At 47.9% G+C, this 25795-nt stretch overlaps 1 protein-coding gene across 1 annotated transcript in view; it reads left to right on the plus strand.

The window, feature by feature from the left end:
* Positions 1–25795, plus strand: part of LOC137526020 (uncharacterized) — a 342683-nt gene that overhangs the window by 270846 nt on the left and 46042 nt on the right. Inside the window, exon 3 of the mRNA XM_068247231.1 lies at positions 20781–20854. Coding sequence (XP_068103332.1) covers positions 20781–20854 — 74 coding nt within the window. The remainder of the gene's footprint in view (positions 1–20780; positions 20855–25795) is intronic.

A 25795-nucleotide genomic window follows, 5' to 3' on the forward strand; every position in this document is an offset into this window, starting at 1 on the left:
AACCGCGGCAGCCATCACAGGGGGCTTCTGCTGCTCCACGTTCCCGTGGTATTGTTCGTGGCTGGGGGGAGGAAGAGGAGTTGCGTCCCGTCACTGAGGAAGAGCAAGAGGAGATGGAGAGTACGTCTGCATCCAGCTTTGTGCAGATGTCCTCTTTCATGTTGTCCAGCCTGTTGAGGGATCCCCGTATCAAAAAACTCAAGACGAATGACCTGTACTGGGTGGCCACGCTACTAGACCCTCGGTACAGGCACAAAGTGGCTGACCTGTTACCAACTCAACAAAAGGCAGAAAGGATACAACACTTTCAGAACAAGCTGTCGATGATGCTTTACAATGCATTTAAGGGTGATGTGGATGCACAACGCAATCAAGGTACCACTGGCAGTAACCCTCCTCCTCCCAACTCCACGCAGGCAAGGACAGGACGCTCCAGCGATCTCAGGGTGACGTTGGACATGCGGACGTTCTTTTGTCCAACTCCTCGCCATAATCCTTCCAGATCCACCCTCAAACAATGCCTGGAGCGGCAGGTAGCCGACTACCTGGCCTTGAGTGTGGATGTAGACTCTGCGAAAAGCGACGATGAACCCTTGGACTACTGGTTGTGCAAGCTTGACCTGTGGCCAGAGCTGTCCCAATTTGCCATACAACTTCTCTCTTGCCCTGCCGCAAGCGTCCTGTCAGAAAGGACCTTCAGTGCAGCAGGAGGCATAGTTACTGAGAAGAGAAGTCGCCTAAGTCACGACAGTGTTCAGTACCTGACCTTTATCAAAATGAATGAGGAATGGATCACGGAGGGCTACTGCACGACCGAAGACTAAGTCAGTCCCCACACACAGCATCTCTGCCTGCAGGCCGCTTGACTGCCTTCTCCGCCACCACCAACAGGATCCAGGACTCTAGGCGGATTCCTGAATTTTTAAGGCCGCTGCTAGCAGCGGCCGCTACACTAATTTTTCTGGTGCTTGTACATGTGCCCATCCCCCTTCGTGATCATTACCTTGCCGCGGTGAAGGGGCTTGCGCATCACAATGAAGCAATGACCGCCGGCTATTTGAGTGTCTCGGGTGGGGGCGGCACACAAAAGATAATAAGGTCGTTGCTTCATTGTGGTCAGACCAAATTTGATCAGCTGGACAGTCACTGTTCTGTCATTCAGCTACATCAGCCGGGCGAGCATATGGGCTGAAAAGCCACCATCACCTGCACTCTCGTCATGGTGCGCACCAGTCCAGCACGGCCGTCACTAGACAAAAGGCTGTTTGCCGTCACTGCATACCTTTCACTGCATCTGTGACTGCACATTATACCTGGCAGTCAGTGCATAACTTGCACTTGAATGGATACACTTTTAAACAATTTAAAAATACAACCATCTAAACTTTAAAACAATTTAATTAAAAATACAACCATCTAAACTTTCAAAAAATTTAAAAATACAACCATCTATCATTTTCAAACAATTTAAAAAAAGGGCAAAAAAACTTGCCCTCCGTCAAACATTCTTGGCAAATGCTTTCGACTTGGTTTGTCTTCCGCTGGCTCATGGGTCCATCTGACCACAGATGCCTGGTCTGCAAAGCACGGTCAGGGCAGCTGCAGCATGGGTCTCAGCAGGCTCCCACTTCGGGCCGGAATCCAACCTTCATTCCCCGCGGTGACAATGGCAGACTTGCCCTCCATAACGGATTCTCGCTGGAGACCAACCTGGTGAATCGCAGTGAAGGCACCATCAGACTTGCCCTCCATAACGGATTCCCGTTAAAGGATTTAAAGTTGATTCATTACAATTAGGGCCGCAAAAGGTCCTCCTGAGTCCTGTATTGTTATTTTTGGTCACTACCTCGGGGCGGGCGTGCATGCCTGCCTGCCTCCCTCCTTGCCTGGATGTGTGGTGGTAGCCGTTGATCAGGCTCCAACTCCGGAACGCAATACAAGAGGGAGCTCGTCCTTAGAAACAGCTGGGGGCAGTGTCCGGCGCCATGTATCGCCCACTATGGCCAGACAGCCAACATGCCCTTCAACGTCAGCTGCTGATGCCACCGTAGCGCCATCAGCCCAGGGGGGCTCAGCGGTTTGGAAATTTTTTAACGTGCGTGTCTCAGATCGGAGCAAAGCCATCTAGTGTCTCTGCCAGCAAAAATTGAGCCGTGGAAAGGCCAACTGTCACGTAGGGACAAGTGCTTTACGAAGGCACCTGGAGAGAAGGCACAAACAGCTATGGCAAGAACACCTGAGGAAAAGCAGCACCCCTCAAAAGACAAGCCGCGGGGGCTTCTGCTGCTCCACGTTCCCATGGTATTGTTCGTGGCTGGGGGGAGGAAGAATGGCTACACTTTTAAACAATTTAAAAATACAACCATCTAAACTTTCAAACAATTTAAAAATACAACCATCTATCATTTTCAAAAAATTTAAAAAAAGGCCAAAAAAACTTGCCCTCCGTTAAACATTCTTGGCAAATGCTTTCGACTTGGTTTGTCTTCCGCTGGCTCAAGGGTCCATCTGACCACAGATGCCTGGTCTGCAAAGCACGGTCAGGGCAGCTACAGCATGGGTCTCAGCAGGCTCCCACTTCGGGCCGCAATCCAACCTTCATTCCCCGCGGTGACAATGGCAGACTTGCCCTCCATAACGGATTCCCGTTAAAGGATTTAAAGTTAATTCATTTCAAATACACAGCAGGGCCTCGAAAGTCCGTCTCCTGTATTGTTATTTTTGGTCACTACCTCGGGGCGGGCGTGCATGCCTGCCTGCTGCCCTCCTTGGATGTGTAGTGGTAGCCGTTTCTCAGGCTCCACAACGGATTCCATCCCTCATTCCCCGGCCATTACCCGGGGTCACAAATGGCAGACTTGCCCGCCTCCATATGATTCTCGTGAAAGGAATGTGGTGTCATCTTTGCCCGCCATAACTGGTTCTTGTTCAAGGATTTAAAGTACATTCATTTCAAATACACAGCAGGGCCTCGAAAGTCCTCCTCCTGTATTGTTATTTTTGGTCACTACCTCGGGGCGGGCGGGCGTGCATGCCTGCCCGCTGCCCTCCTTGGATGTGTAGTGGTAGCCGTTGCTCAGGCTCCACACCGGATTCAAACCCCTCATTCCCCGGCCATTACCCGGGGTCACAATGGCAGACTTGCCCGCCTCCACAGGATTCTCATTGTAGCGGTACTGAACAAGTACACAGCAAGTAGAAAATGTAATTTAAAAACAAAACGTAAGCTTTTTAACAATGCCATGGAAAGTTGAGAAGGAAGTCACACATTACCTGACATCACTGAGTGAGGAAGAGCAATCTCGCCATGGTGCGCACCAGTCCAGCACGGCCCTCACTATACAAACAGCTGTTTGCGGTGCGTTACACAGTGAGTTTGGTGTGTCAGTGTGAAGCAGTACTCTAATTACACTCCCTGATTGATGTATACACATGCAAGATGTTTGAAAGCACGTTAGGCCTGCAATTTAGCATTCAATGTGATTTCTGCCCTTAAAACGCTGTTTTGCGTCACATCCAGATTGTTCCCCGGGACTTTTGGCATGTATCCCACTCCGCCATGCCCCCGTCCAGGTGTTAGACCCCTTGAAACATCTTTTCCATCACTTTTGTGGCCAGCATAATTTTTTCTATTTTTCAAAGTTCGTCTCCCCATTGAAGTCTATTGCGGTTCGCAAAATTTTCCGCGAACCGAACCTTCCGCGGAAGTTCGCGAACCAAAAATCGGTGGTTCACGACACCTCTAATCTGAGCGTGTAGGCGGGTGATTGGTTGCCCGCAAGGGGCAGATTAGGGTCTGATCTGATGGGTAACAGTGACAGGTGGTGATAGGGGGTGATTGATGGGTAATTAGTGGGTGTTTAGGGTAGGGAACAGATGTAAACACTGCACTTGGGAGATGATCTGACGTCGGATCTGCGGGCGATCTATTGGTGTGGGTGGGTGATCAGATTGCCCGCAAGGGGCAGGTTAGGGGCTGATTGATGGGTGGCAGTGACAGGGGGTGATTGATGGGTGGCAGTGACAGGGGGTGATTGCTGGGTGATTGACAGGTGATCAGTGGGTTATTACAGGGAAGAACAGATGTAAATATTGCACTGGCGAATTGATAAGGGGGGGGGGTCTGAGGGCAATCTGAGCGTGTAGGCGGGTGATTGGGTGCCCGCAAGGGGCATATTAGGGTCTGATCTGATGGGTAACAGTGACAGGTGGTGATAGGGGGTGATTGATGGGTGATTGATGGGTAATTAGTGGGTGTTTAGGGTAGAGAACAGATATAAACACTGCACTTGGGAGGTGATCTGATGTCGGATCTGCGGGCGATCTATTGGTGTGGGTGGGTGATCAGATTGCCCGCAAGGGGCAGGTTAGGGGCTGATTGATGGGTGGCAGTGACAGGGGGTGATTGATGGGTGGCAGTGACAGGGGGTGATTGATGGGTGATTGACAGGGTGTTTAGGGTAGAGAACTGAGGGGTGCTGTGGGGACAGGGAGGGGAAATCAGTGTGCTTGGGTGCAGACTAGGGTGGCTGCAGCCTGCCCTGGTAGTCCCTCGGACACTGAGACCACCAGGGCAGGAGGCAGCCTGTATAATAGGCTTTGTATACATTACAAAGCCTATTATACAAATGGATCGGCGGATTTCTTCCTTCCTCCGCCCGCTGGCGCTGCTAAGTGGCCGGCGAGCTGGAGGCTAAATCCCCGGCCATCGATCCCCGGTGGAGGATCGCGTCACGGATGACGCGATCGCTCCGCCCATGCCCGTACAAAGACCGCCGCCTCTCGTACATGCGGCGGTCCTTGCAGGATCCACTTTCTGGCCGCCCATGTGCAGTGGGCGGTCGTTAAGTGGTTAAGTGTTAAAACGCTGAGTTATCACTGGGATAGTGCACTTGCTTCAGCCAAACACACCAGACAAACTATCTCAGTGGTAGTCACAAAGCAAGGACAAGATTCTCAACATGTCCCCCTCCTTATATACTGGAGGGACTGGCCAAGGTTCCCCTCTGTGATTGGTTGCTTGAGCTTAGGCTGGGAGCGCTCTGATTGGCTGAATGACGTCATGGACGTCATCTCCATGGTTACAGTACCCGGATTTGGATATCCGACCGGTATCCGCGGATATTCGAGCATGCGACCAAATATCCGCATATAGCTATCCGGATTTTGGCCCAGGTATCCGGAATCCGGATCCGGTCGGAAAGGCCTAAAAAGTTTGGAAATCCGGGTCTACCCGGATATCTGGAATCCTGTTGAGCAGCACTGGTAGTGACCTCTGTCCACATTGCCTCAACAAGATCAGCAGTGTTAGGATAAGGGACAGGAGGATTCACTAAACCCAAGGTTTGAGGACAATGTGCCACATTGAATCCTCCTTGGTCAACAGGCATATAACCTGTAAGTGCAGCCAATATCAATTTGCAATCTTCATATGTGTATTGTGACCTCTGTGTCATTATCCTAAGATAAGAGACACATGCTATAGGAGCTTTCCTTGGGTCTGGATCAGTTTTAATTAATTCAAAAGGAAGGGAGAGAACGCCGGCACTGCTGTCATTCCTCTTTTATTCAAAAGTCTATAGCATAAAACATGGCAAATTGCGTAATAAAAGTCATAACACATACCATAGGTGACTGTGGATGCGGTGGGTGCGTGGGGTGATGAGCTGCAACCTCTGTAGAAGCGCAGGCACGCAAAACAGCTGTAAGGCTCTTCACCCCACGCACCCACTGCATCCACAGTAACCTATGGTATGTGTTATGACTTTTATTATGCAATTTGCCATGTTTTATGCTATGGACTTTTGAATAAAAGAGGAATGACAGCAGTGCCGGTGTTCTCTCCCTTCCTTTTGAATATAGATACTGCTTTTGCCTGAGCAGGCTGAGGATCCCTTGCTTGCACACCCAGCTTGTGACTGTGCTGCCCTCCCCTCTCCCCTTCCATCTGCTGTGCTATAGGTGTTGCAGTGCCGGCATCCTTGCTTTATGACTTTTGGCAGTTTTAATTAAGTCATTAAGATCGGCGGGGTTAAGAGGTTTTACAATCAACTGATTACCGTGCGATACAAAAGGTGAAAATACATTCTCACCACCTATAGAAATCAAACTAGAACTAGCTTGAGAATCATTTTCAGAACCATCAAGAGTAAACCTCATCACTGGTAAATTTGGAGAACTACTTGATTTAATTATAGGTCTTGGATGAAATTGATCCACTTGGGGCTGTCTTTGAGACAAAGTAGTGTCTCTTAAATTCATACCATGCCAGTAGCATAAGCAATTGTGCTAGCAGCAGAAACAGGGGGAGAGACAGAAATACTTTGGTCAGCAGCTTGTGATGGAGCAGGAACTGGAATAGGATTTACTAAAATGTATTGTGTTTGGTTTTGGGGGTTTACTTGATTTTGGGGTACAGGATTCTGAATGGGTTGTTGAACAATAGCAGGGGGAGAGGGTGGTTGTGGTGGGTGAAATGGGAGGAGATCTTCATCATCTGATGATAAAACAGGGACTGCGAGATAGATTGGAGTATATGGGGGAGGTATAAGAGGCACTAGAGAATGAGTGGGACTGAATTTTTTAGCAGGAGCAGAATTTAAATCTTTCCAATAACAACTTAATGCACAATATACAACTGCACAGTTGTGGATATAAGTTTTATTCCAGAGGGGATCCTCTTTACCAAAATATAAAGATTTCTTGTCCAAGCCTGCTAGACCCAGAACAATGGATTGTGTGTGTTGATTATACATACCTTCAGTTGGGAAAGCAGGTACAATACCCAATACCAGGGACCACTCTGCAATTTGCGAGAAAAAAGGAGTAGTATAATAAGCAGTATTGGTAGTCCTATTGATATAATCTTTAGAACTTTCTCCAAAGTAATTATAGGGAGAATTCTTGTTTTTTTTTTAAGTTTCTGTAGGTACGGTATATACTCGCAAGCAAGCCGACCCGCATATAAGCCGACCCCCCAACTTTTCCCTGAAAAACCAGGAAAAAATGATTGACCCCCATATAAGCCGGGGGGTAGGAAATGCTGTCCGTGTGATCCCCCAGTGTGTCCCGGTATAGCTAGTATAGTGCCCAGTATGGATAGGTGGTGCCTCAGTATAGCTACTAAAGTGCCCAGTATAGCTAGTATAGTGACCAGTATGGGTAGGTAGTGCCCCAGTATAGCTAGTAAAGTGCCCAGTATGGGTAGGTAGTGCCCAGTATAGCTAGTATAGTGCCCAGTATGGGTAGGTAGTGCCCCAGTATAGCTAGTATAGTGGCCAGTATAGTGACCAGTATAGGTAGGTCGTGCCCCAGTATAGCTAGTATCATGCCCAGTATGGGTAGGTAGTGCCCCAGTATAGCTAGTATAGGGGCCAGTATAGTGCCCAGTATGGGTAGGTAGTGCCCCAGTATAGCTAGTATAGTGCCCAGTACAGCTAGTATAGTGCCCAGTATGTGTAGGTAGTGCCCCAGTATAGCTAGTATAGTGCCTGGTATGACCGAACGCGGAGAAACCGCCGTGTGTCCTGAGAACAAGGCGGCTGTTTCCGCCTCCGAAACGGCGGTTTGCACGCATAGGCCTACATCTGTCAGTATGGCTGAACGCGGAGAAACCGCCGCGTGTTCTGATAGAGGTGCGGCCGGTTCAGCGTCCAGCGCTGCGGATGGTATACAACACATATCTGGTGTGGCTGGGACTGATAGTCCACACAGGATCAGAAGGACGCGCGCGCGCTGAGAGGCAGAACCTTTATGACAGCCAGAAGGGAGTCAGCTGACCAGGCCGGTCAGCTGACGTTTCAACCAGTTCCCATTGGTCCAGCACTTAGGGGAGGCGCTGGAGAGCGCTGTACTATATATACTGGGTGCTGGTCATTCCTCTGGTGTCTGCCGTTGCGATCACTACGTGGAAGCACTCAGACCTTTTGTCAGAATCTGTGTTATTCTCTAGACCAGTTCCAGGGTGTTGATGACCACGGACCTCACACCCCAGACTAGGAATTCTGTATATCATCTGTGTTATTCTCTAGACCAGTTCCAGGGTGTTGATGACCACGGACCTCACACCCCAGACTAGGAATTCTGTATATCATCTGTGTTATTCTCTAGACTAGTTCCAGGGTGTTGATGACCACGGACCTCACACCCCAGACTAGGAATTCTGTATATCATCTGTGTTATTCTCTAGACCAGTTCCAGGGTGTTGATGACCACGGACCTCACACCCCAGACTAGGAATTCTGTAAATCATCTGCGTTATTCTCAGACTAGTTCCAGGGTGTTGATGATCACGGACCTCACACCCCAAGACTAGGGACTTGTGTTACCATTCAGTTATATTTCAGACTAGTTCCAGGGTGTTGATGATCACGGAGCTCACACCCAAGACTAGGCATTGTTTATTATCTGTTATGACCCTCTGCTTTCCTGACCACTCTTCTGATCACTAATTCGGTACTTCGCTTTATCTGATACTCTGTTGACAAACCCTGCTTGTTTTAGGACTACCGAATCAGCCTCCTGTCTTTGTACCTTATCTGTCTGTGTGTTGCCGACCTGGCTCGTCCGACCTCGAGAGCTATCTCCCCAGTCAAGAGATAGTTCACAGATCTGTCAGTGACACCCATCCTTAGGTGTCACTTACGCTCTGCTCCTTCCTACTCCCAGCCTGATCCCTCCCTCGGGAGAGTCTCAGGCTAGTGAAGGAATTTGTTATTTGTGCAGTATTCCTTACTGTGCTTGGACCTGCTCTTCAGGTGCCGTCCTCAAAGTATACTGTTGCACCAAACACTCATATCACTCAGGTGTCCAGAGGTTAGTGATATATCTGATTATTGGTGATTCTGCAGATCATCAATAATCAGGTATATATCTGTATTCTTGGTGATACTGCAGATCACCAATAATCAGACCCTCTCTGTGTTACACCGATCATTACAGAACGGCAGACCAAATACAAACGGACGCACTCACCGGCCGTCTGGGCACACTGACCACTTTGGTGGATAACATCAACCAAGTGCTGGGTAGTCACCGGGCGTTAATTAACGCTTTGTCCGGGTCTTTACAAACCCTCCAGACGGCTGTGGATGAAGTGCGATCCCCTCCTAGCACAGACATATGTATGCCTGTACCTGAAAAATTTTCTGGTCACAGATCTGACTTCCAAAATTTTAGAAGTAGAGTGTTATCGTACTTTGAGTTAAGACCTAATTCTTCAGGAACTATGGCCCAAAGGGTTGCATTTATTAAAACTTTGTTATCAGGGGATTCTCAGACCTGGGCGTACAGCCTGCCCATCGGAGACTTGACCCTAACCTCTGTAGAGGAATTTTTTAAAGCCATGGCTATAATTTACGATGACCCAGACATTGCCTCGACTTCTGAGCAGAAGCTCAAACTGTTACGTCAAGGCAAGAGTCCGGTTGAAGATTATGGTGCTGAATTTAGGAGGTGGTCGGTGTCAGCTAGGTGGGACACATTTCCCCTTTTAGATTGTTTTTTATCAGGGTTGTCAGATGAGGTTTATGATCTTATGTTAAGTCAGCCTGAAGTCCATCGATGAGGCCATTTCATCGGCCATCAGGATAGATCGCCGGTTGCGCTATCACAGACAGACCCGGGGTAGAAACCATGTGAGAATAGTATCCCAAGCTGCGCCTCCTGTGACTCCACCTCCTCCCGCTTCGCCTCCACCTGAGCCAATGCAGATTGGTCGATCAAAATTGTCTCAAGTGGAGCGGAGACGCAGGATATCTGAACAGCTTTGTCTTTATTGTGCAGAAGGGGGTCATAGAGTACAGAATTGCCCTAAGAAATCGGGAAACGCTACTGCCTAGGTGTAGTTGGGGGTAATACCCTGGGCATGCAGTTTTTACCCCTAGATGATAAACGTTTGCTTCTTCCTTGTACTATTTCATGGGAAGATATGTCTGAGGTCACTGAGGCCTTCATTGACTCAGGCTCAGTGGCTAATTTTATGGATTACGAATTTGCAAAAAAGTTGGGTATCCCGGTCCCACCGGTGAGACCACCCATTCAAGTTACTGCAGTGGATGATTCCCTTCTGCAGGGTAACAGTCCTCTGTTGCAGACTCCAGAGGTGGAAGTCACTATCGGGTGCTACATAGGGAAAATTTGCATTTGTTTGTATTACGTATGACAACCTCCATGATCATTCTTGGCATGCTGTGGTTACAACTTCACTCCCCTCAGATTAATTGGGCTACTGGTCAGCTAACGAGCTGGTTGTCCCATTGCTTTCATCATTGTTTGGCGAAGGTAACCTTGGGTGAGACCAAGATTCACGTGGAGGGACTACCAGATCAGTATTCTGAGTTTTCAGACGTGTTTTGTCCTAAGTCAGCCGATAAACTTCCTCCACACCGCCCTTTTGATTGTCCTATCGATCTCCGGTCTGGCTGTATGCCCCCTAGAGGTCAGCTCTACAATTTATCTGGGCCTGAAAAGTTGGCCATGCAGGAATACATCCGTGAAAACTTAGCTAAAGGGTTCATTCGCCCTTCCCGGTCGCCTGCTGGAGCAGGTTTCTTTTTTGTAAAGAAAAAAGACGGAGGCCTTCGGCCATGCATTGATTATCGGGGCCTGAATAAAATCACTGTGAAAAATTGCTATCCATTGCCTTTGATAGACGATTTATTCACTCAGGTCACCAAGGCTAAGATTTTCTCAAAATTGGATTTGCGGGGTGCATACAACCTGGTGCGGATCAGAGAGGGCGATGAGTGGAAGACGGCCTTTAACACACCCGACGGGCATTACGAGTACCTGATGATGCCCTTGGGTTGTGTAACGCCCCGGCCGTCTTTCAGGAGCTCATTAATGAGGTATTCAGGGAGGTTTGGGGTAAATTTGTCCTGGTATATCTGGATGATATACTAATCTTTTCAGATAACCTCTCAGAACACAGGGCTCATGTCAGATTTGTGTTGCACAAGTTAAGACAAAACATGTTATATGCTAAGTTGGAGAAGTGCATTTTTGAAGTAACATCTGTCGCCTTTCTGGGGTACATAATTTCCACCTCGGGCCTTTCTATGGATCCTGCCAAAGTCTCTGCTGTCCTGGAGTGGCCCCAGCCAGTAGGACTAAAAGCCCTCCAGAGATTTTTAGGGTTTGCTAATTACTATAGAAGGTTCATAATGGGGTACTCCACAGTCATCGCACCCCTCACCAGTCTCACAAAGAAAGGGGCAGATACCAACCACTGGTCCCCCGAAGCACTTGCTGCTTTCTCCACTCTGAAAGGATTGTTTTGTTCTGCACCCATTTTGAGACACGTCGACACCTCCTATCCCTTTATTGTAGAGGTAGATGCCTCAGAGGTCGGGGTGGGGGCTGTGCTGTCTCAGCGTTCTGGGTTGCAGGGAAGATTACACCCGTGTGTCTATTTTTCCCGTAGGTTTTCACCAGCAGAAAAAAACTACGATATAGGCAACAGGGAGCTCCTGGCCATTAAATTGGCCTTTGAAGAATGGCGTCATTGGATAGAAGGAGCAGAACATACAATTACAGTTTACACTGATCAAAAAAATTTGGAATACATTGAGGGGGCGAAGAGATTGAGTCCTCGACAGGCTCGGTGGTCACTGTTTTTCTCGAGATTCAGATTTGTAATTACGTATACTCCGGATAGTAAAAACGTTAAAGCAGATGCTTTATCTAGATGCTTTGAGCCAGAGACAGCACAGCCCTCAGACCCAGAGACTATTATACCACAGAAAATGGTGTTGGCAGCCACAGAGACCTGGAAGAACTGGACTGAGACTTTAAGTCCCTTTCAGCAGGATGTCCCTGAGGGAAAGCCTGAAGGGGTCATGTTTGTGCCATTACCATTTCGTCTCCAGATATTGCAGATGTTCCACTCTCATAAAAATGCTGGACATCCTGGGGCCACCAGAACACAGGACCTTGTTGCTAGGTGTGCTTGGTGGCCTTCTTTGGCAACTGACTGCAAGGAGTATGTGAGGGAATGTGAAGTGTGTGCAAAAAGTAAACCCTCCCGTCTGGCACCTGTGGGAACATTGCAGCCTTTGCCCACCCCGAGTGAACCATGGACCCACTTGTCCATGGATTTTGTGGGTGAACTCCCGAGGTCTGAGGGCATGTCGGTCATTTGGGTGGTAGTCGACAGATTCAGTAAAATGGCCCATTTCGTGCCCCTGAAAGGACTCCCCTCGGCCCAGGAATTGGCCGATCTCTTCATCATGCACATCTTCCGGCTACACGGGATTCCGGAAGATATAGTGTCAGATCGGGGAGTCCAATTTGTATCTAAATTTTGGAGGGCATTCTGTCATCAGTTGGGCATGGAATTATCATTTTCGTCAGGCTACCACCCACAGACCAATGGTCAGACTGAGAGTATTAATCAGTCTCTGGAGCAGTTTTTGAGGTGCTATGTTGCGGATGCACAAAATAATTGGGTCAAGTTCTTGCCATTTGCAGAATTTGCACACAATAATTTGAAAAGCGCTTCCTCTGGAATTTCAGGTGGTAACTGGAAAGTTGCCTAAGTTCTCCCCTCTGCCAGTAGCTTCTACTCCGTTTCCAGCTTTAGAGGCTTGGCAAAAGTCATTTAAGAACATTTGGGGAATGGTGAAAAATAAATGGTGAAAAATAATCTAGAGAAGGCTTTTCAGAGTCAGAAAGGTCAAGCTGACAAGAGACGTTCCGTAGAGTGGAAGTTCAAGCCAGGAGACTTGGTCTGGGTGTCCACTGGTCATTTGACTTTAAAACAGCCTTCACCCAAGCTAGGACCCAGATTTGTGGGTCCTTTCCCTGTAACCAGGAAAATCAACAATGTTACTTATGCCATTGATCTTCCTGCCAGCATGCGTGGTGTGAGATCGTTCCATGTATCCCTGCTTAAGCCAGCAGTGCATGTAGATTCCACTCCTCCTCCCCCTGTGATGGTGGATGACCAACCTGAGTATGAAGTGGAAAAGATTTTAGACTCACGTATTGTACAGAACTCAGTATTGTACAGAACTCAGTACAGTATTTAGTTCACTGGAAGGGTTATGGCATTGAGGAAAGAACATGGGTACCTGATTGCCGCATGCATGCAGATGAATTAAAGAGGGAGTTCCACGCCCTACATCCTGAGAAGCCGGGTAGGAGCTGTCCGGAGTCCACTCCTCAGGGGGGGGGGGGGGGGGGGGGGTACTGTGAGAAAACGCGGAAAAGCCGCCACAGGTGTTCAGAGCAAGGCGGCTGATTCCGCGTCCAATGCGGCAGGGTGCGCGCGTAGGCCTACATCTGCTGGTATGGCCGAACGCGGAGAAACCGCCGCGTGTCCTGAGAACAAGGCGGCTGTTTCCGCCTCCGACGCGGCGGTTTGCACGCATAGGCCTACATCTGTCAGTATGTCTGAACGCGGAGAAACCGCCGCGTGTTCTGATAGAGGTGCGGCCGGTTCCGCGTCCAGCGCTGCGGATGGTATACAACACATATCTGGTGTGGCTGGGACTGATAGTCCACACAGGTTCAGAAGGACACGCGCGCGCTGAGAGGCAGAACCTTTATGACAGCCAGAAGGGAGTCAGCTGACCAGGCCGGTCAGCTGACATTTCAACCAGTTCCCATTGGTCCAGCACTTAGGGGAGGTGCTGGAGAGCGCTGTACTATATACACTGGGTGCTGGTCATTCCTCTGGTGTCTGCCGTTGCGATCACTACGTGGAAGCACTCAGACCTTTTGACAGAATCTGTGTTATTCTCTAGACCAGTTCCAGGGTGTTGATGACCACGGACCTCACACCCCAGACTAGGAATTCTGTATATCATCTGTGTTATTCTCTAGACCAGTTCCAGGGTGTTGATGACCAAGGACCTCACACCCCAGACTAGGAATTCTGTATATCATCTGTGTTATTCTCTAGACCAGTTCCAGGGTGTTGATGACCACGGACCTCACACCCCAGACTAGGAATTCTGTATATTCTCTGCTATTCTCTAGACCAGTTCCAGGGTGTTGATGACCACGGACCTCACACCCCAGACTAGGAATTCTGTAAATCATCTGCGTTATTCTCAGACTAGTTCCAGGGTGTTGATGATCACGGACCTCACACCCCAAGACTAGGGACTTGTGTTACCATTCAGTTATATTTCAGACTAGTTCCAGGGTGTTGATGATCACGGAGCTCACACCCAAGACTAGGCATTGTTTATTATCTGTTATGACCCTCTGCTTTCCTGACCACTCTTCTGATCACTAATTCGGTACTTCGCTTTATCTGATACTCTGTTGACAAACCCTGCTTGTTTTAGGACTACCGAATCAGCCTCCTGTCTTTGTACCTTATCTGTCTGTGTGTTTCCGACCGGGCTCGTCCGACCTCGAGAGCTATCTCCCCAGTCAAGAGATAGTTCACAGATCTGTCAGTGACACCCTTCCTTAGGTGTCACCTACGCTCTGCTCCTTCCTACTCCCAGCCTGATCCCTCCCTCGGGAGAGTCTCAGGCTAGTGAAGGAATTTGTTATTTGTGCAGTATTCCTTACTGCGCTTGCACCTGCTCTTCAGGTGCCGTCCTCAAAGTACTACTGTTGCACCAAACACTCATATCACTCAGGTGTCCAGAGGTTAGTGATATATCTGACTATTGGTGATTCTGCAGATCATCAATAATCAGGTATATATCTGTATTCTTGGTGATACTGCAGATCACCAATAATCAGACCCTCTCTGTGTTACACCGATCGTTACAAGATCATTTTCTTGTGATAAGTAGTAATAAAGTTATTAGGGAATAAAATGGAGGAGCGCTGACAGGTGAAAATTGCTCTGGTCTGTTAGGGTAAAAACCCTTGGGGGTGAACTGGTTAACAAAACACAATCACATCTTTTATACACTTTACTGCCCAAAACTTATCTGACAGCTAAAAATACAAAACACAGAGCATTACCAAACAAAGATCACTAGTCAGCTTCTCGTGTGTCACCTTGGTCCTTGGGGAATCAGCTGTCTCCTCAAATCTCCCTGTCACCACAATGTATATATATCCAGTAGGAATTTACAACCTAATACTAAAATACAACTTCTTGGTTTGTGCAGAAAACTCTGACTATTAAATAAAACTTATTAGGTGTTTAGTAGCAGGAATAGCATGCTCAAATCCAAAGAAAAAACATAATAGTCAATGCACAGTGGAGAAATGGTCAGATTGGCACTTGCAGCTCCTTGCTTAAAAACAGCTTTATTTGGACAGGCTGTATAGCACAACAATAAAAGTTCCAGTATTTGAAAAAGTTCCTACCCGATCCTGTAGTCAGTGGGGTGAAGTGGTTAGCCTGACGCATGTTTCGCTCAAATGAGCGTCTTCTGAGGCCCTGCGCACTTATTGTTAATTAACGTTAAATTGTTACTTACCGTTTTAAAAGCATCTTCTTAAAAAACGTCAACTAATGGTTTTATTGTTATTAATAACTCTAAAGTTATTGATAGTAATCTTTATTTAAAGTTATTATTTTTGAATGGACAGCATAGATGGGTGGATGGTAGGTAGATTTGAGCAAATGAGGCATACTTACCTAGGGTTGTAAAGATTAAGAAACTGAGGACCAAGTATATAAAGACGTACATGCATGAATACAATTATCATAGTCGACAAAGCTTGATAATGTGACTTGACGTGGTGCAGTGGTATCAGTCTTCAATGAAAAAATGATTAGAACAGGAGGTTGCACCGTTAATATTGTTTTTTTTTTTTTTTTTTTTAATCCTTAATCTGGGACACCTTTACTATTTTTAACAGTTTTACATTAAATCCATTCACCGTTTTGCTGTTAAATAATGTCTACTGTTTGACTTATGTACGGTGCTATTGATAAATAATATCACTGTGTGCAATAACTTCTGCTGTTTGGCATATGTACGGCGCAATTGATAAATAACGGTTTGCCGTCTTTCTTTATTTTTCTCTGTGCACCATTATTGTGCAGTACTATTGTTAAAGAGACTCTGTAACAAAATTTTCATCCTTATTTCTTCTATCCTATAAGTTCCTATGCCTGTTCTAATGTGGTCTGTCTTACTGCAGCCTTTCCTACTTGCACAATGGCTGTATTATCTCTGTTATATGATCTAATCTTCCTCCTTATGTCGGCTCTGTCGGCTCAGGCTGGAATGTGTGGCATGTGCAGGGCTGCTTGTGATTGGATAGAAGCTATACACACCCTCTCCAGGCCCCCTGCAGGCTCTGTATGACTCACACACTCTGCTTATGTGAGCCTATCACAAGCTGGTTAGTTTGTTTGTAAACACTGCCTAAAACTGGCAATTACAAGCCAGGATTGCAGCAGAGAGTGGCAGAAACAGCACAGAGGGGCCCAGGATAACATAATGAATAGAATGGTGGTCTTTTTGTTGTAAGAATTTTAGAGTACAGATTCTCTTTAAATATTGTTAAGCGTATGTTTCCAATCCTTTTTAAAGCATAGGCACTGTGCGCCATTATTAACTGATCCGATCAGCTTGTGCTCTGGCCAGCACAGGTCTGTGATGTTAGACAATGATAGTCCCCTTCTCTCCCACTATACAAGAGACACAGCAGAGCCAGAAGCAATCGCTAAGCCACTAGTTGCATTTGTAATTGTGTAGCTCTTTTGGGCAGGATGTGTTTTTTTACCATGTGGGTCAAATCTTCCCATTATATCTAACTTCTTTCACTCTTTCTCCCCTCCTCCTCCATATCAGCTGTGCTGGTTCTTATCTACTTAGTGCCATCTATCTATCCCATCTATCTATCCCCTAGCATATCACAGCATAAAAACCTCCACGCCAAACACTCTGCACCTGTAGCTCAGGGCGGAGCTACAGGTGCAGAGTGTTTGGCGTGGAGGTTTTTATTCTGTGATATGCTATATTTTACTTTGAACATCTGAGTGCACTGGAATTTTAAATATTTTGAATACATTGTACGGTTTTACGCTATTTGGAGTCCTTTAGTCACTAGGTGATATGCAACTGTTGCTCTTGTGATGACCCTTATGCTGAGATTATGCTGGTGACATCTGCTGGGATGATCTCAGCTAAGTGCATTTGCTATCTTATAATTTGGACAGCAAGGGATAAGGTGAGTGGCCAAGTGTGATCTTATGGGATACCTGCATGTACCAGTGAGAGTGTGTATCAAAGGTGCTTTATTGCTGTCTGTAGCTTGGCAGCTATATCACGTGGTGAGGACCTGTGAGACACTATTGTTCTGGTGGATGTATACACAGATCATCTGTAACACTGGGTGTTATGGAAAAAAGGCAATTAACTATACAGTATCACGTTATGGTTTTGGTTTGTTTTCTCTTTGAGTGACATCACTATAAGAAGAGTTTGCTTCATATGTGAGCGCAGTACCTTGGAAAAGTTTGGAACGTACATTGTATGCTTGATGATTGGTGCTGCGATCCATGGACACGTAACTAATGAATGGACTTAGTCTGATGGACTTTAGTCTATATTTTGCATTTATATAATTTTTACTTAATTGATCTATCTGGTGAGCGCACGGAAACATAGGTCTTTTATGGTAGAGGGGCACCTTATATGCTCACTTCAACCTTATTAATTGCAAATACCTTCCATTGTAGGAAGGCAAAAATCTGTTTTACATAGGAGTTTTAGTAAGAGGGCTTTTTGGTCCTTTTTAGCCCATTACAAACTTCTAAGAGTTGTAGTTCACAATGAGCTTGCTGGGCGATCTGTAACTCTGGGTGTTTCAAGTTCTACCATCATCACTCTCACTCTTTCCTTTGCCACCATGGCCGGCCTTTGACCTGAGCGACCGGAGCGGACGCTCAGGGCGCCGGCTTCCAGGGGGCGCACGTCCCCCTGGAGTCACTTAAGGCATCGCTTCCCTCCCTCCGATAAGTGCTTTCCCCGCCGCACAGCTTTCCTTCCTCTGATTAATGTCCCCCGCCCTGAGCTCCTCTCAGTTCCTCTCCTTCCGAGGTAGAGACCAGTGCTGGCAGTGGCTCACCGTCCATCTCGAAAACACCTGCATTGTTCAGCTCCCGGGGCATTCTTCTGAATTAGAAGGGCTTTGCTTGATGACCTCATCAAGCGAGGACCCTTAAAGCCACAGTTCAGAAGAATGCCCCGGGAGCTGAGCAAAGCAGGTGTTTTCGAGATGGACGGTGAGCCACTGCCAGCACTGGTCTCTACATCGGAAGGAGGGCTACAATAAAGGTAAATGGGGTATATGCCCCAGGGTCTGAAGGCCCCCAGGCTTCCCCATTGCTACTTTTAAAATTTAATCTAGGCTTCGCATGTGTGACGGTAGGAGACAGGCAGCAGCAGCAGCAGCAGGCAGGGGAACATTCTCTGTGTGTGTCAGCTTATTTTGCAGCATTGCCACTGTGTCCTGCCTCCCGACCCGACCTGATCCGGCCACGATTGCCCGAGAGCACAGCAGGCACATGATGTAACGAGAGCACAGCAGGCACATGATGTAATTTAAGAAAGAAGGTGCCGTGCTGTAGTAGTAAGCAAATGGAGTGTGTGGAGTCCTTGGCAGCTGCAACCACGGTAAGAGATGCTGCTGTACTTCCACACTGCACGGGGAGGGGTGTATGGAGAAGGAAGAGAGAGCTGCCTGTAATTTACGATCAGTGACCATGGCTCCCTCCTCTTACACACACACACACACACACACACACACACACACACACACACACACACACACACACACACACACACACACACACACACACACACACACACACACACACACACACACACACACACACACACACACACACACACACACACACACACACACACACACACACACACACACACACACACACCAAAAGCAGCAGGGATGGGGGTTGGACGGACTGAGGAACGAAGAGAGAGAGCTGCCTTCATGCTGGGAATAGTTAAGTTACTGAGGGGGGTAGGGGCAGAGGGACCACCATGTACAAGGCTGAAAAGATGTACAGGAGGCTGCAAACATGAGCAGGACCCTCATTCAGATAAGAGACTGGCTGCAGATCTGCACTCCCCTGGAGGTGTGTAAAATCTGTCATGACTATTTGTGGATTCTCTGCAGTCTCTTCCTGTTTTACATCCCTCTTTCTTTGCATTGGATGGGACACCACAGCTGCACTACATGTAGTGATGAGCATTGTGGCTGCCCTTCATGTAATAGGGACATTATGAAAGCATGTGTTACATGAAAGACATAATGCCCACACAATTGCACACAGCTGCCCTTCCCCTGACTTGTGCACCCTGGAGCCCCTGCAAAGCTTTTGACAACATAGCAACAACTCGCCTGTCCCGACTGGCACTGCTTCATTAGTCCCTGCTACATGTCTTCATCCTCATTAGATGCATGTTCTCAGTGACCTGGCACATGTCATTATGTAATAACATGCGCCAGGCCATTGAGAAGAGGCGTCCCTGCGAGGATGAAGACGAGAGCTCGGACTAATAGAGCAGCACACCTACAGAGACAAGTGAGTTGCTGTGTTGCCAAAAACCGTGCAGTGGGCCCAGGGATCAGAAGCCCTGGAGAGGGGGCACTTCGACAGCCAGTTTGGGGACCCTGGGGGGTGAATTTGCTGCTAGGAAAGGGGGGGGCAGGGGGCCCCCCGGTTACTTTTGTCCCAGGGCCCCATTGTAGCTAGAACCGGTCCTGAGGGAGGGAGGGAAGGGAACTGAGAGGAGCTCTGAGCGGGGGACATTAATCGGAGGGAGGGAAGCTGTGCGGCGGGGAAGACACTTTTATTGGAGGGAGGGAAGCTGAGTCGCTGGGGGACAGTTTTACCGGAGGGAAGGAAGCTGTGTGCCAGGGGGAGATATTTTAATTGGAGGGAGGGAAGCGGTGCAGCAGGCGCCTCTTATTTGACTCCAGGGAGACGTTCTGCGAGAGGGGAGGCCATGTGTGATCTGCGTCTGTGTGTGGTCTGCGTCTGTGTGTGTGTGTGGTCTGCGTCTGTGTGTGTGTGTGGTCTGCGTCTGTGTGTGTGTGTGGTCTGCGTCTGTGTGTGTGTGTGGTCTGCGTCTGTGTGTGTGTGGTCTGCGTCTTTGTGTGTGTGGTCTGCGTCTGTGTGTGTGTGTGGTCTGCGTCTGTGTGTGTGTGTGTGGTCTGCGTCTGTGTGTGTGTGTGTGGTCTGCGTCTGTGTGTGTGTGTGGTCTGCGTCTGTGTGTGTGTGGTCTGCGTCTGTGTGTGTGTGTGGTCTGCGTCTGTGTGTGTGTGTGGTCTGCGTCTGTGTGTGTGGTCTGCGTCTGTGTGTGTGATCTGTGTCTGTGTGATCTGAGTGTGTAATTGATGTGTGTGTGTGTGTGTGTGTGTGTGTGTGTGTGTGTGTGTGTGTGTGTGTGTGTGTGTGATCTGTGTCACACACACTAAAGGGGGAACTGCTTTTATACACTAAAGGGGGGAATCTGCCTATATACACCAAAAGGGGGGCTCTGCCTATACACACTAAAGGGGATCTTGCACATGGGCAGGTGTGTGTGTGTGTGCGTGTGCATGTGTGTGTGAAGAGGATGAATCGGGGGGGGGGGGGGGCACCAAGATCTGGTTACGCTCAGGGCGCTGTGAAACCTAAGGCCGGCCCTGTTTGCCACCTTCTCCATATGACAGAATAGCCTGCTTCACTAAGAGCCAACCAATGGGTCTGTCCATACAGTTCTCAAACATTATCAATAACTGTCTTTTTAGAAAACAGAAAAGTGTAAAGTGTGAGTATAGTCAGATGTATCTTGAGCTGAGTCATGTTTTAATGCCAATTATGCATTATTTTCCAGTGCTGAAGCACGGATGTCAACAGAAGATTTCGAAAACCTTAAAGAGATTTTCACAAAAGCTCAAGAAATAACAGGTAACAAGCCATAACTCTCTTTTAATTACATACACTCCCATACACCAGTAGAGTAGCAAACATTCAGCGACCCACGGTACCTGTAATTTTTGGTAGGAACTTGTTACCATTAAACACACTAGCTATCTATGCATAGCACAGCAAAACCTAAGCTCAATAACAACCAATGGACAATCCAATTGCATCACAAATAAGTGTATTATAAATCTTATACAAACACACCTAAGACCCCCTTACATTATCCCAATCTATTGCACTTGCCCACCAATGAGGTGCCATACTCTTCTGTGCTGCCATAGAGTGCTGCTGCTTAGTGCTCCTGCTGTCGCCTCTCATGTCATATTTAGCGACAACAGCAGTCTGTGTTCTCACCAGGGTCCACAGATGCTACAATTTTAGGGCAGCATTATCATGCTGTGTGGTGCCACCAGTGAGGTGCCATTTTCTTCTTCTGTGCTGCCGCAAAGTGCTTCTGCTTAGTGCTCCTGCTGCCGCCTCTCATGTCGTATTTAGCGACAACAGCAGTGTGTGTACACAACGCCAGGGTCCACACATGCTAAAATTTTTGAGTTGATTTATCAACTTTGCTGCCATGTCATTGCTATCGATGCAAGGGAAAAAAATTACAAAAACCTCTCCTCCAGTGGTACATACCATCACCACCAGGTGCCATTGGGACTCGCCATCACCTCTGCATTTGCTTAAAGTTTATTTCCCTGTTTAAAACAAATTATTACCAATTAATAGCCCCATTTAAAGTGTTGATTTCATTTTAAAATCCATTTTCTGAAAAACTAAAAGTTATTTTTTTTTTAAGTTGTAGCCCCTTATCACCTTTATAATCCATGCAATTTGGGTAATTGTAGCATGTATGGGGGCTTTGCTATTAGCTAAAGTGCATTTCCTTGATCCCGGATGTGAATTTCCATGATTGCCTCATTCACGGGGGGAAATCCGGCTGAATTCGGAAGTCTGTTTCAAATCCAGAAATTATCCACGGAATTTCCTAATTTTTTTTCAACCACGGCCGAATATCTGAATCCGTGATCGGGTAGGTAGCCGAGCACCACTGCTCAGGAGCCCTTTTTCAATGGATTCCAAAGATCCACCTGTTTGTTCACAGGGGCCAGGAGTGGTCCAGTGTGACTCTCGGCTTGCAGGCGAGTCATGGTCAGGACGGCATGACACCGTCGTACCTGGGAGGTGGAATAGGCTGTGGGGACCTGGGGGGGCAATAGTAGTTGTAGCCTCAGCCGAGGAGGATAGTGAAGAGGATGGAGGAGGAGTAGGAGGAGAAGAGGAGATGACAGCAGGGCTGGCCTGCAAGTCGTGGTGGTATCACCAACTCTCTCGCACAGCCACATATTCCATGCTTGGCAGCTGTCAACACGTTGACCCAATGCGCATTGTACGTGATATAACTGCTCTGACTGTGTTTTGCAGACCAGGTATCAGTGGTCTTATGGACCCCTTCCCCAACATTGTGTGCCAGAGATTCCATGACTTGTCTTTCCACTTGATGGTACAGGTTGGGGATTGCCTTTTTTGAAAAGTAATTTGTGTCCGGTATCTTCCACTGCGGGGTCCCAATTGAGACACATTTCTTGAAGGCCTCAGAGTCCACCAGGTAAAAGCTGATGGGCTAGCAGTTCCGACAAGCCAGCTTTCAGGCACCGGGCAAGGGGGTGACTGGCAGACATTGGCTTCTTCTGCTCCAAAATTTCCTTCACAGAAAGCTAACTGCTGTGGGCAGATGAGCAGGAACTGCTCAAGGTGAGAGGCAACAGAGTGAAGGGTGTTTGATAGTGCTCAAGGACAGCAGAGGTTGACGTGGCTGAAGAAGCTGCTGGACCAGGTGGAGGAGGGTGCCTTTGTGTTTGTGTGCTGCTTTTATTAATGTGTGCATTCCATTGTTGTTTGTGTTTTGCGATCAGGTGTCTTCACAAAACAGTTGTCCCTCGGTGGGTGTTGGACTTTCCATGACTCAATTTCTTTTGGCAGAGGTTGCAGATGGCACTGCTGGTATCAGAGACACACAAACAAACAAAAGAATGCCAGACTAGTGAGCTTTGGAATGTCAGCATTCTGGTGGTAGCAACAGCAGGCGTTGAAGGGCGTGTTGGCTGTCTGACCAAGGTGCCGATACATGCTGTCTGACAGTGCCACTAGCTCCTTGCAACAAGCTCCCCCTGCTAGTTTTAAGAACTGGTCTCCTCCTCCTCTCTGTCTCCCCACCTGAACTGTCCCCCTGTTCTTCATTTCCTCTTGCGGGGACCCACGTGACTTCCAAGGACACATCATTGTAACGATTGGTGTTAGCAGGAACAGACTTCTGATTATCAAGTGATCTTCAGTATCACCTATAATCAGATATATACCGGATTATATGATTATCTGCAGAATCACCAATAAAACTGGTATATAGGTGCTGATGTGTAACCGGCAAATATTACCACTTTAATGTACAGAGTGTAGTGATTGGTGCAACAGTATCTACTGATAGAGTTAACTATACCTCACCAGAGGAGCTGGTGGGTACTATCAGTACAGCACTCCTCACCAGGGACAAGGGCTCCCTGGTGAGTGTAGAGAGGTCAGACAGATCGGTTCAGCAACAGACAGACAGAGCAGGTACAGAATCGTTAGGCAGAGGCAGAACGTATATAAGGCAGTGTCGGCAACTAGATCAGATGGGCAGGTACAGAATCACTAAGAGTAAGATAGGTCAGAACTAGGCAGAGTCATACACAGTAAATACAATATAAGTAAATGCTAACTATAGATAGATGTATATTGCAAACGCTGCATACACATCTATCATCCACAGGAACCTCTCTAGGTCTGAGTGCTAACACAAAGTATTCGCAACAGCAGACAGCTAGCAAGTGAAGCCGAGAGGCTTAAGAAGCGAAGGAGACCTCCAAGACACGCCCACCAGCTCTGGCCAATCAGAAGTGGCGAGCGTGCCCTCTGACGTCAGCTGACCAGCTGGTCAGCTGACGCGCCTCCTCCTCGCATAAAGATTCTGACGGCAAGTGCGCGCACGCGCTAATGTCCCCCAGAGCTGAGCCGAGACACGCGTCCCCGGCGTACTAGACGCCTGGGACGCAGATGATCCAGCAGGCAGGGATCCAGTAATGATTGCGGTGGCCCCACCGTCCACCGCGGCTGACATGCGACCATTCCCCGACCTCGGCGTGCTAGACAGCCAAGGTGTGGGGAGGATGGCAGACAAAGTAACCAGGAGCAGCTGCGGTGGTACTGCTATCCACCGCACCTGAAATGTGCCTATTCTTTACGGTACCCCCCCCCCCCCCCCCCTTGAGGCGTGGACTCCGGACACGTACCACACGGTTTTTCAGGGTGTAATCCATGAAACCTTTGCCTCAAATCCTCAGCATGCATGCGATGAGCTGGCACCCAAGATCTCTCTTTAGGCCCATACCCCTTCCAGTGTACCAGATGTGGAATAGAGCTGCGTACCTGCCAAGAATCCAATATCTGTTCAATCTCATACTCGGGTTCTCCATCAACCACCACAGGGGGGGGGGGGGGGGGAGAGGAATCCACATGCACTGCAGGTTTCAAAAGAGACACATGGAAAGATTTCCCACATCTCATACTGGAAGGCAGAGCGATCACATAGGTCACATTGTTTACTTTCTTGGATACCGGATATGGGCCTATAAACCTAGGGCCCAATTTGCCTGAAGGCTGTTTCGACGCCAAGTGTCGTGTAGACACCCACACCATATCCCCAGGAACAAATTCCCATTCTACAGATTGTCTCTTATCCGCATGTCTTTTCTGGGTCACAAAAGCTTTTTCCAAATTTCTTCTCACCATAGCCCAGATGTCCCTTAACGACCTCTGCCAATCTTCCATGGCAGAAAGAGAAGAGGACATCACAGGTAACGGAGAGAACTTAGGATATCTCCCTGCAACCACCTGAAAGGGGGAGAATCCCAAAGAACTACTCTTAAGATTATTATGTGCAAACTCCGCATATGGGAGGAATTTTGCCCATTCCAGCTGAGCATCAGCCACATAGCACCTGAGGAACTGCTCAAGTGACTGATTGACTCTTTCGGTTTGCCCGTTGGTCTGTGGGTGGTAGCCTGAGGAAAATGACAAATTCATTCCCAGATGATAACAAAATGCTCTCCAAAATTTGGACACGAATTGGACTCCCTTATCTGACACCACATTTTCTGGTATCCTATGTAACTTAAAAATGTGGTGGATGAAGAGATCCGCCAATTCCTGGGCTGAGGGGAGTCCGTCCAGCGGAATAAAGTGAGCCATCTTGCTGAATCTGTCCACCACCACCCAGATGACAGTTTTGCCCTCAGATCTAGGAAGTTCACCTATAAAGTCCATGGACAAATGGGTCCATGGTTGCTCAGGCAACGGTAAAGACTGAAGTGTGCCCACTGGAGCCTGCCTGAAAGGTTTATTCCTGGCACAAACTGAACAATCTCTGACAAACTCCTGCCAGGGAAGGCCACCACACACATCTAGAGAGCAAATCTTGCGTTCTGATTACACCAGGATGCCCTGCATTCTTATGTGCATGAAACAGTTGAAGAATCTGCAAACGGAAATGCAGAGGGACGAACAATACCCCATCAGGTTTCCCTTCTGGAATATCTCGTTGATACGGACCCAGTATAGACAACCAATCCTCCCATGTGTCAGTGGCTGCTATGACAATTTTCTCAGGCAGAATGTTTCCCGGGACTGGTGGCTGTACTGTCTCAGGTTCAAAACATCTAGACAATGCGTCTGCCTTGATGTTTTTACTTCCTGGTTTGTACGTAATAACAAATCTGAACCTCGAGAAGAACAAGGACCAACGGGCTTGTCGAGGACTGAGTCTTTTGGCACCCTTGATATATTCTAAATTCTTATGGTCTGTTAGACAGTAATCATATGCTCTAC

Source organism: Hyperolius riggenbachi, chromosome 7 (genome assembly GCF_040937935.1).
Source record: "Hyperolius riggenbachi isolate aHypRig1 chromosome 7, aHypRig1.pri, whole genome shotgun sequence".
NCBI classification, from domain to species: domain Eukaryota; kingdom Metazoa; phylum Chordata; class Amphibia; order Anura; family Hyperoliidae; genus Hyperolius; species Hyperolius riggenbachi.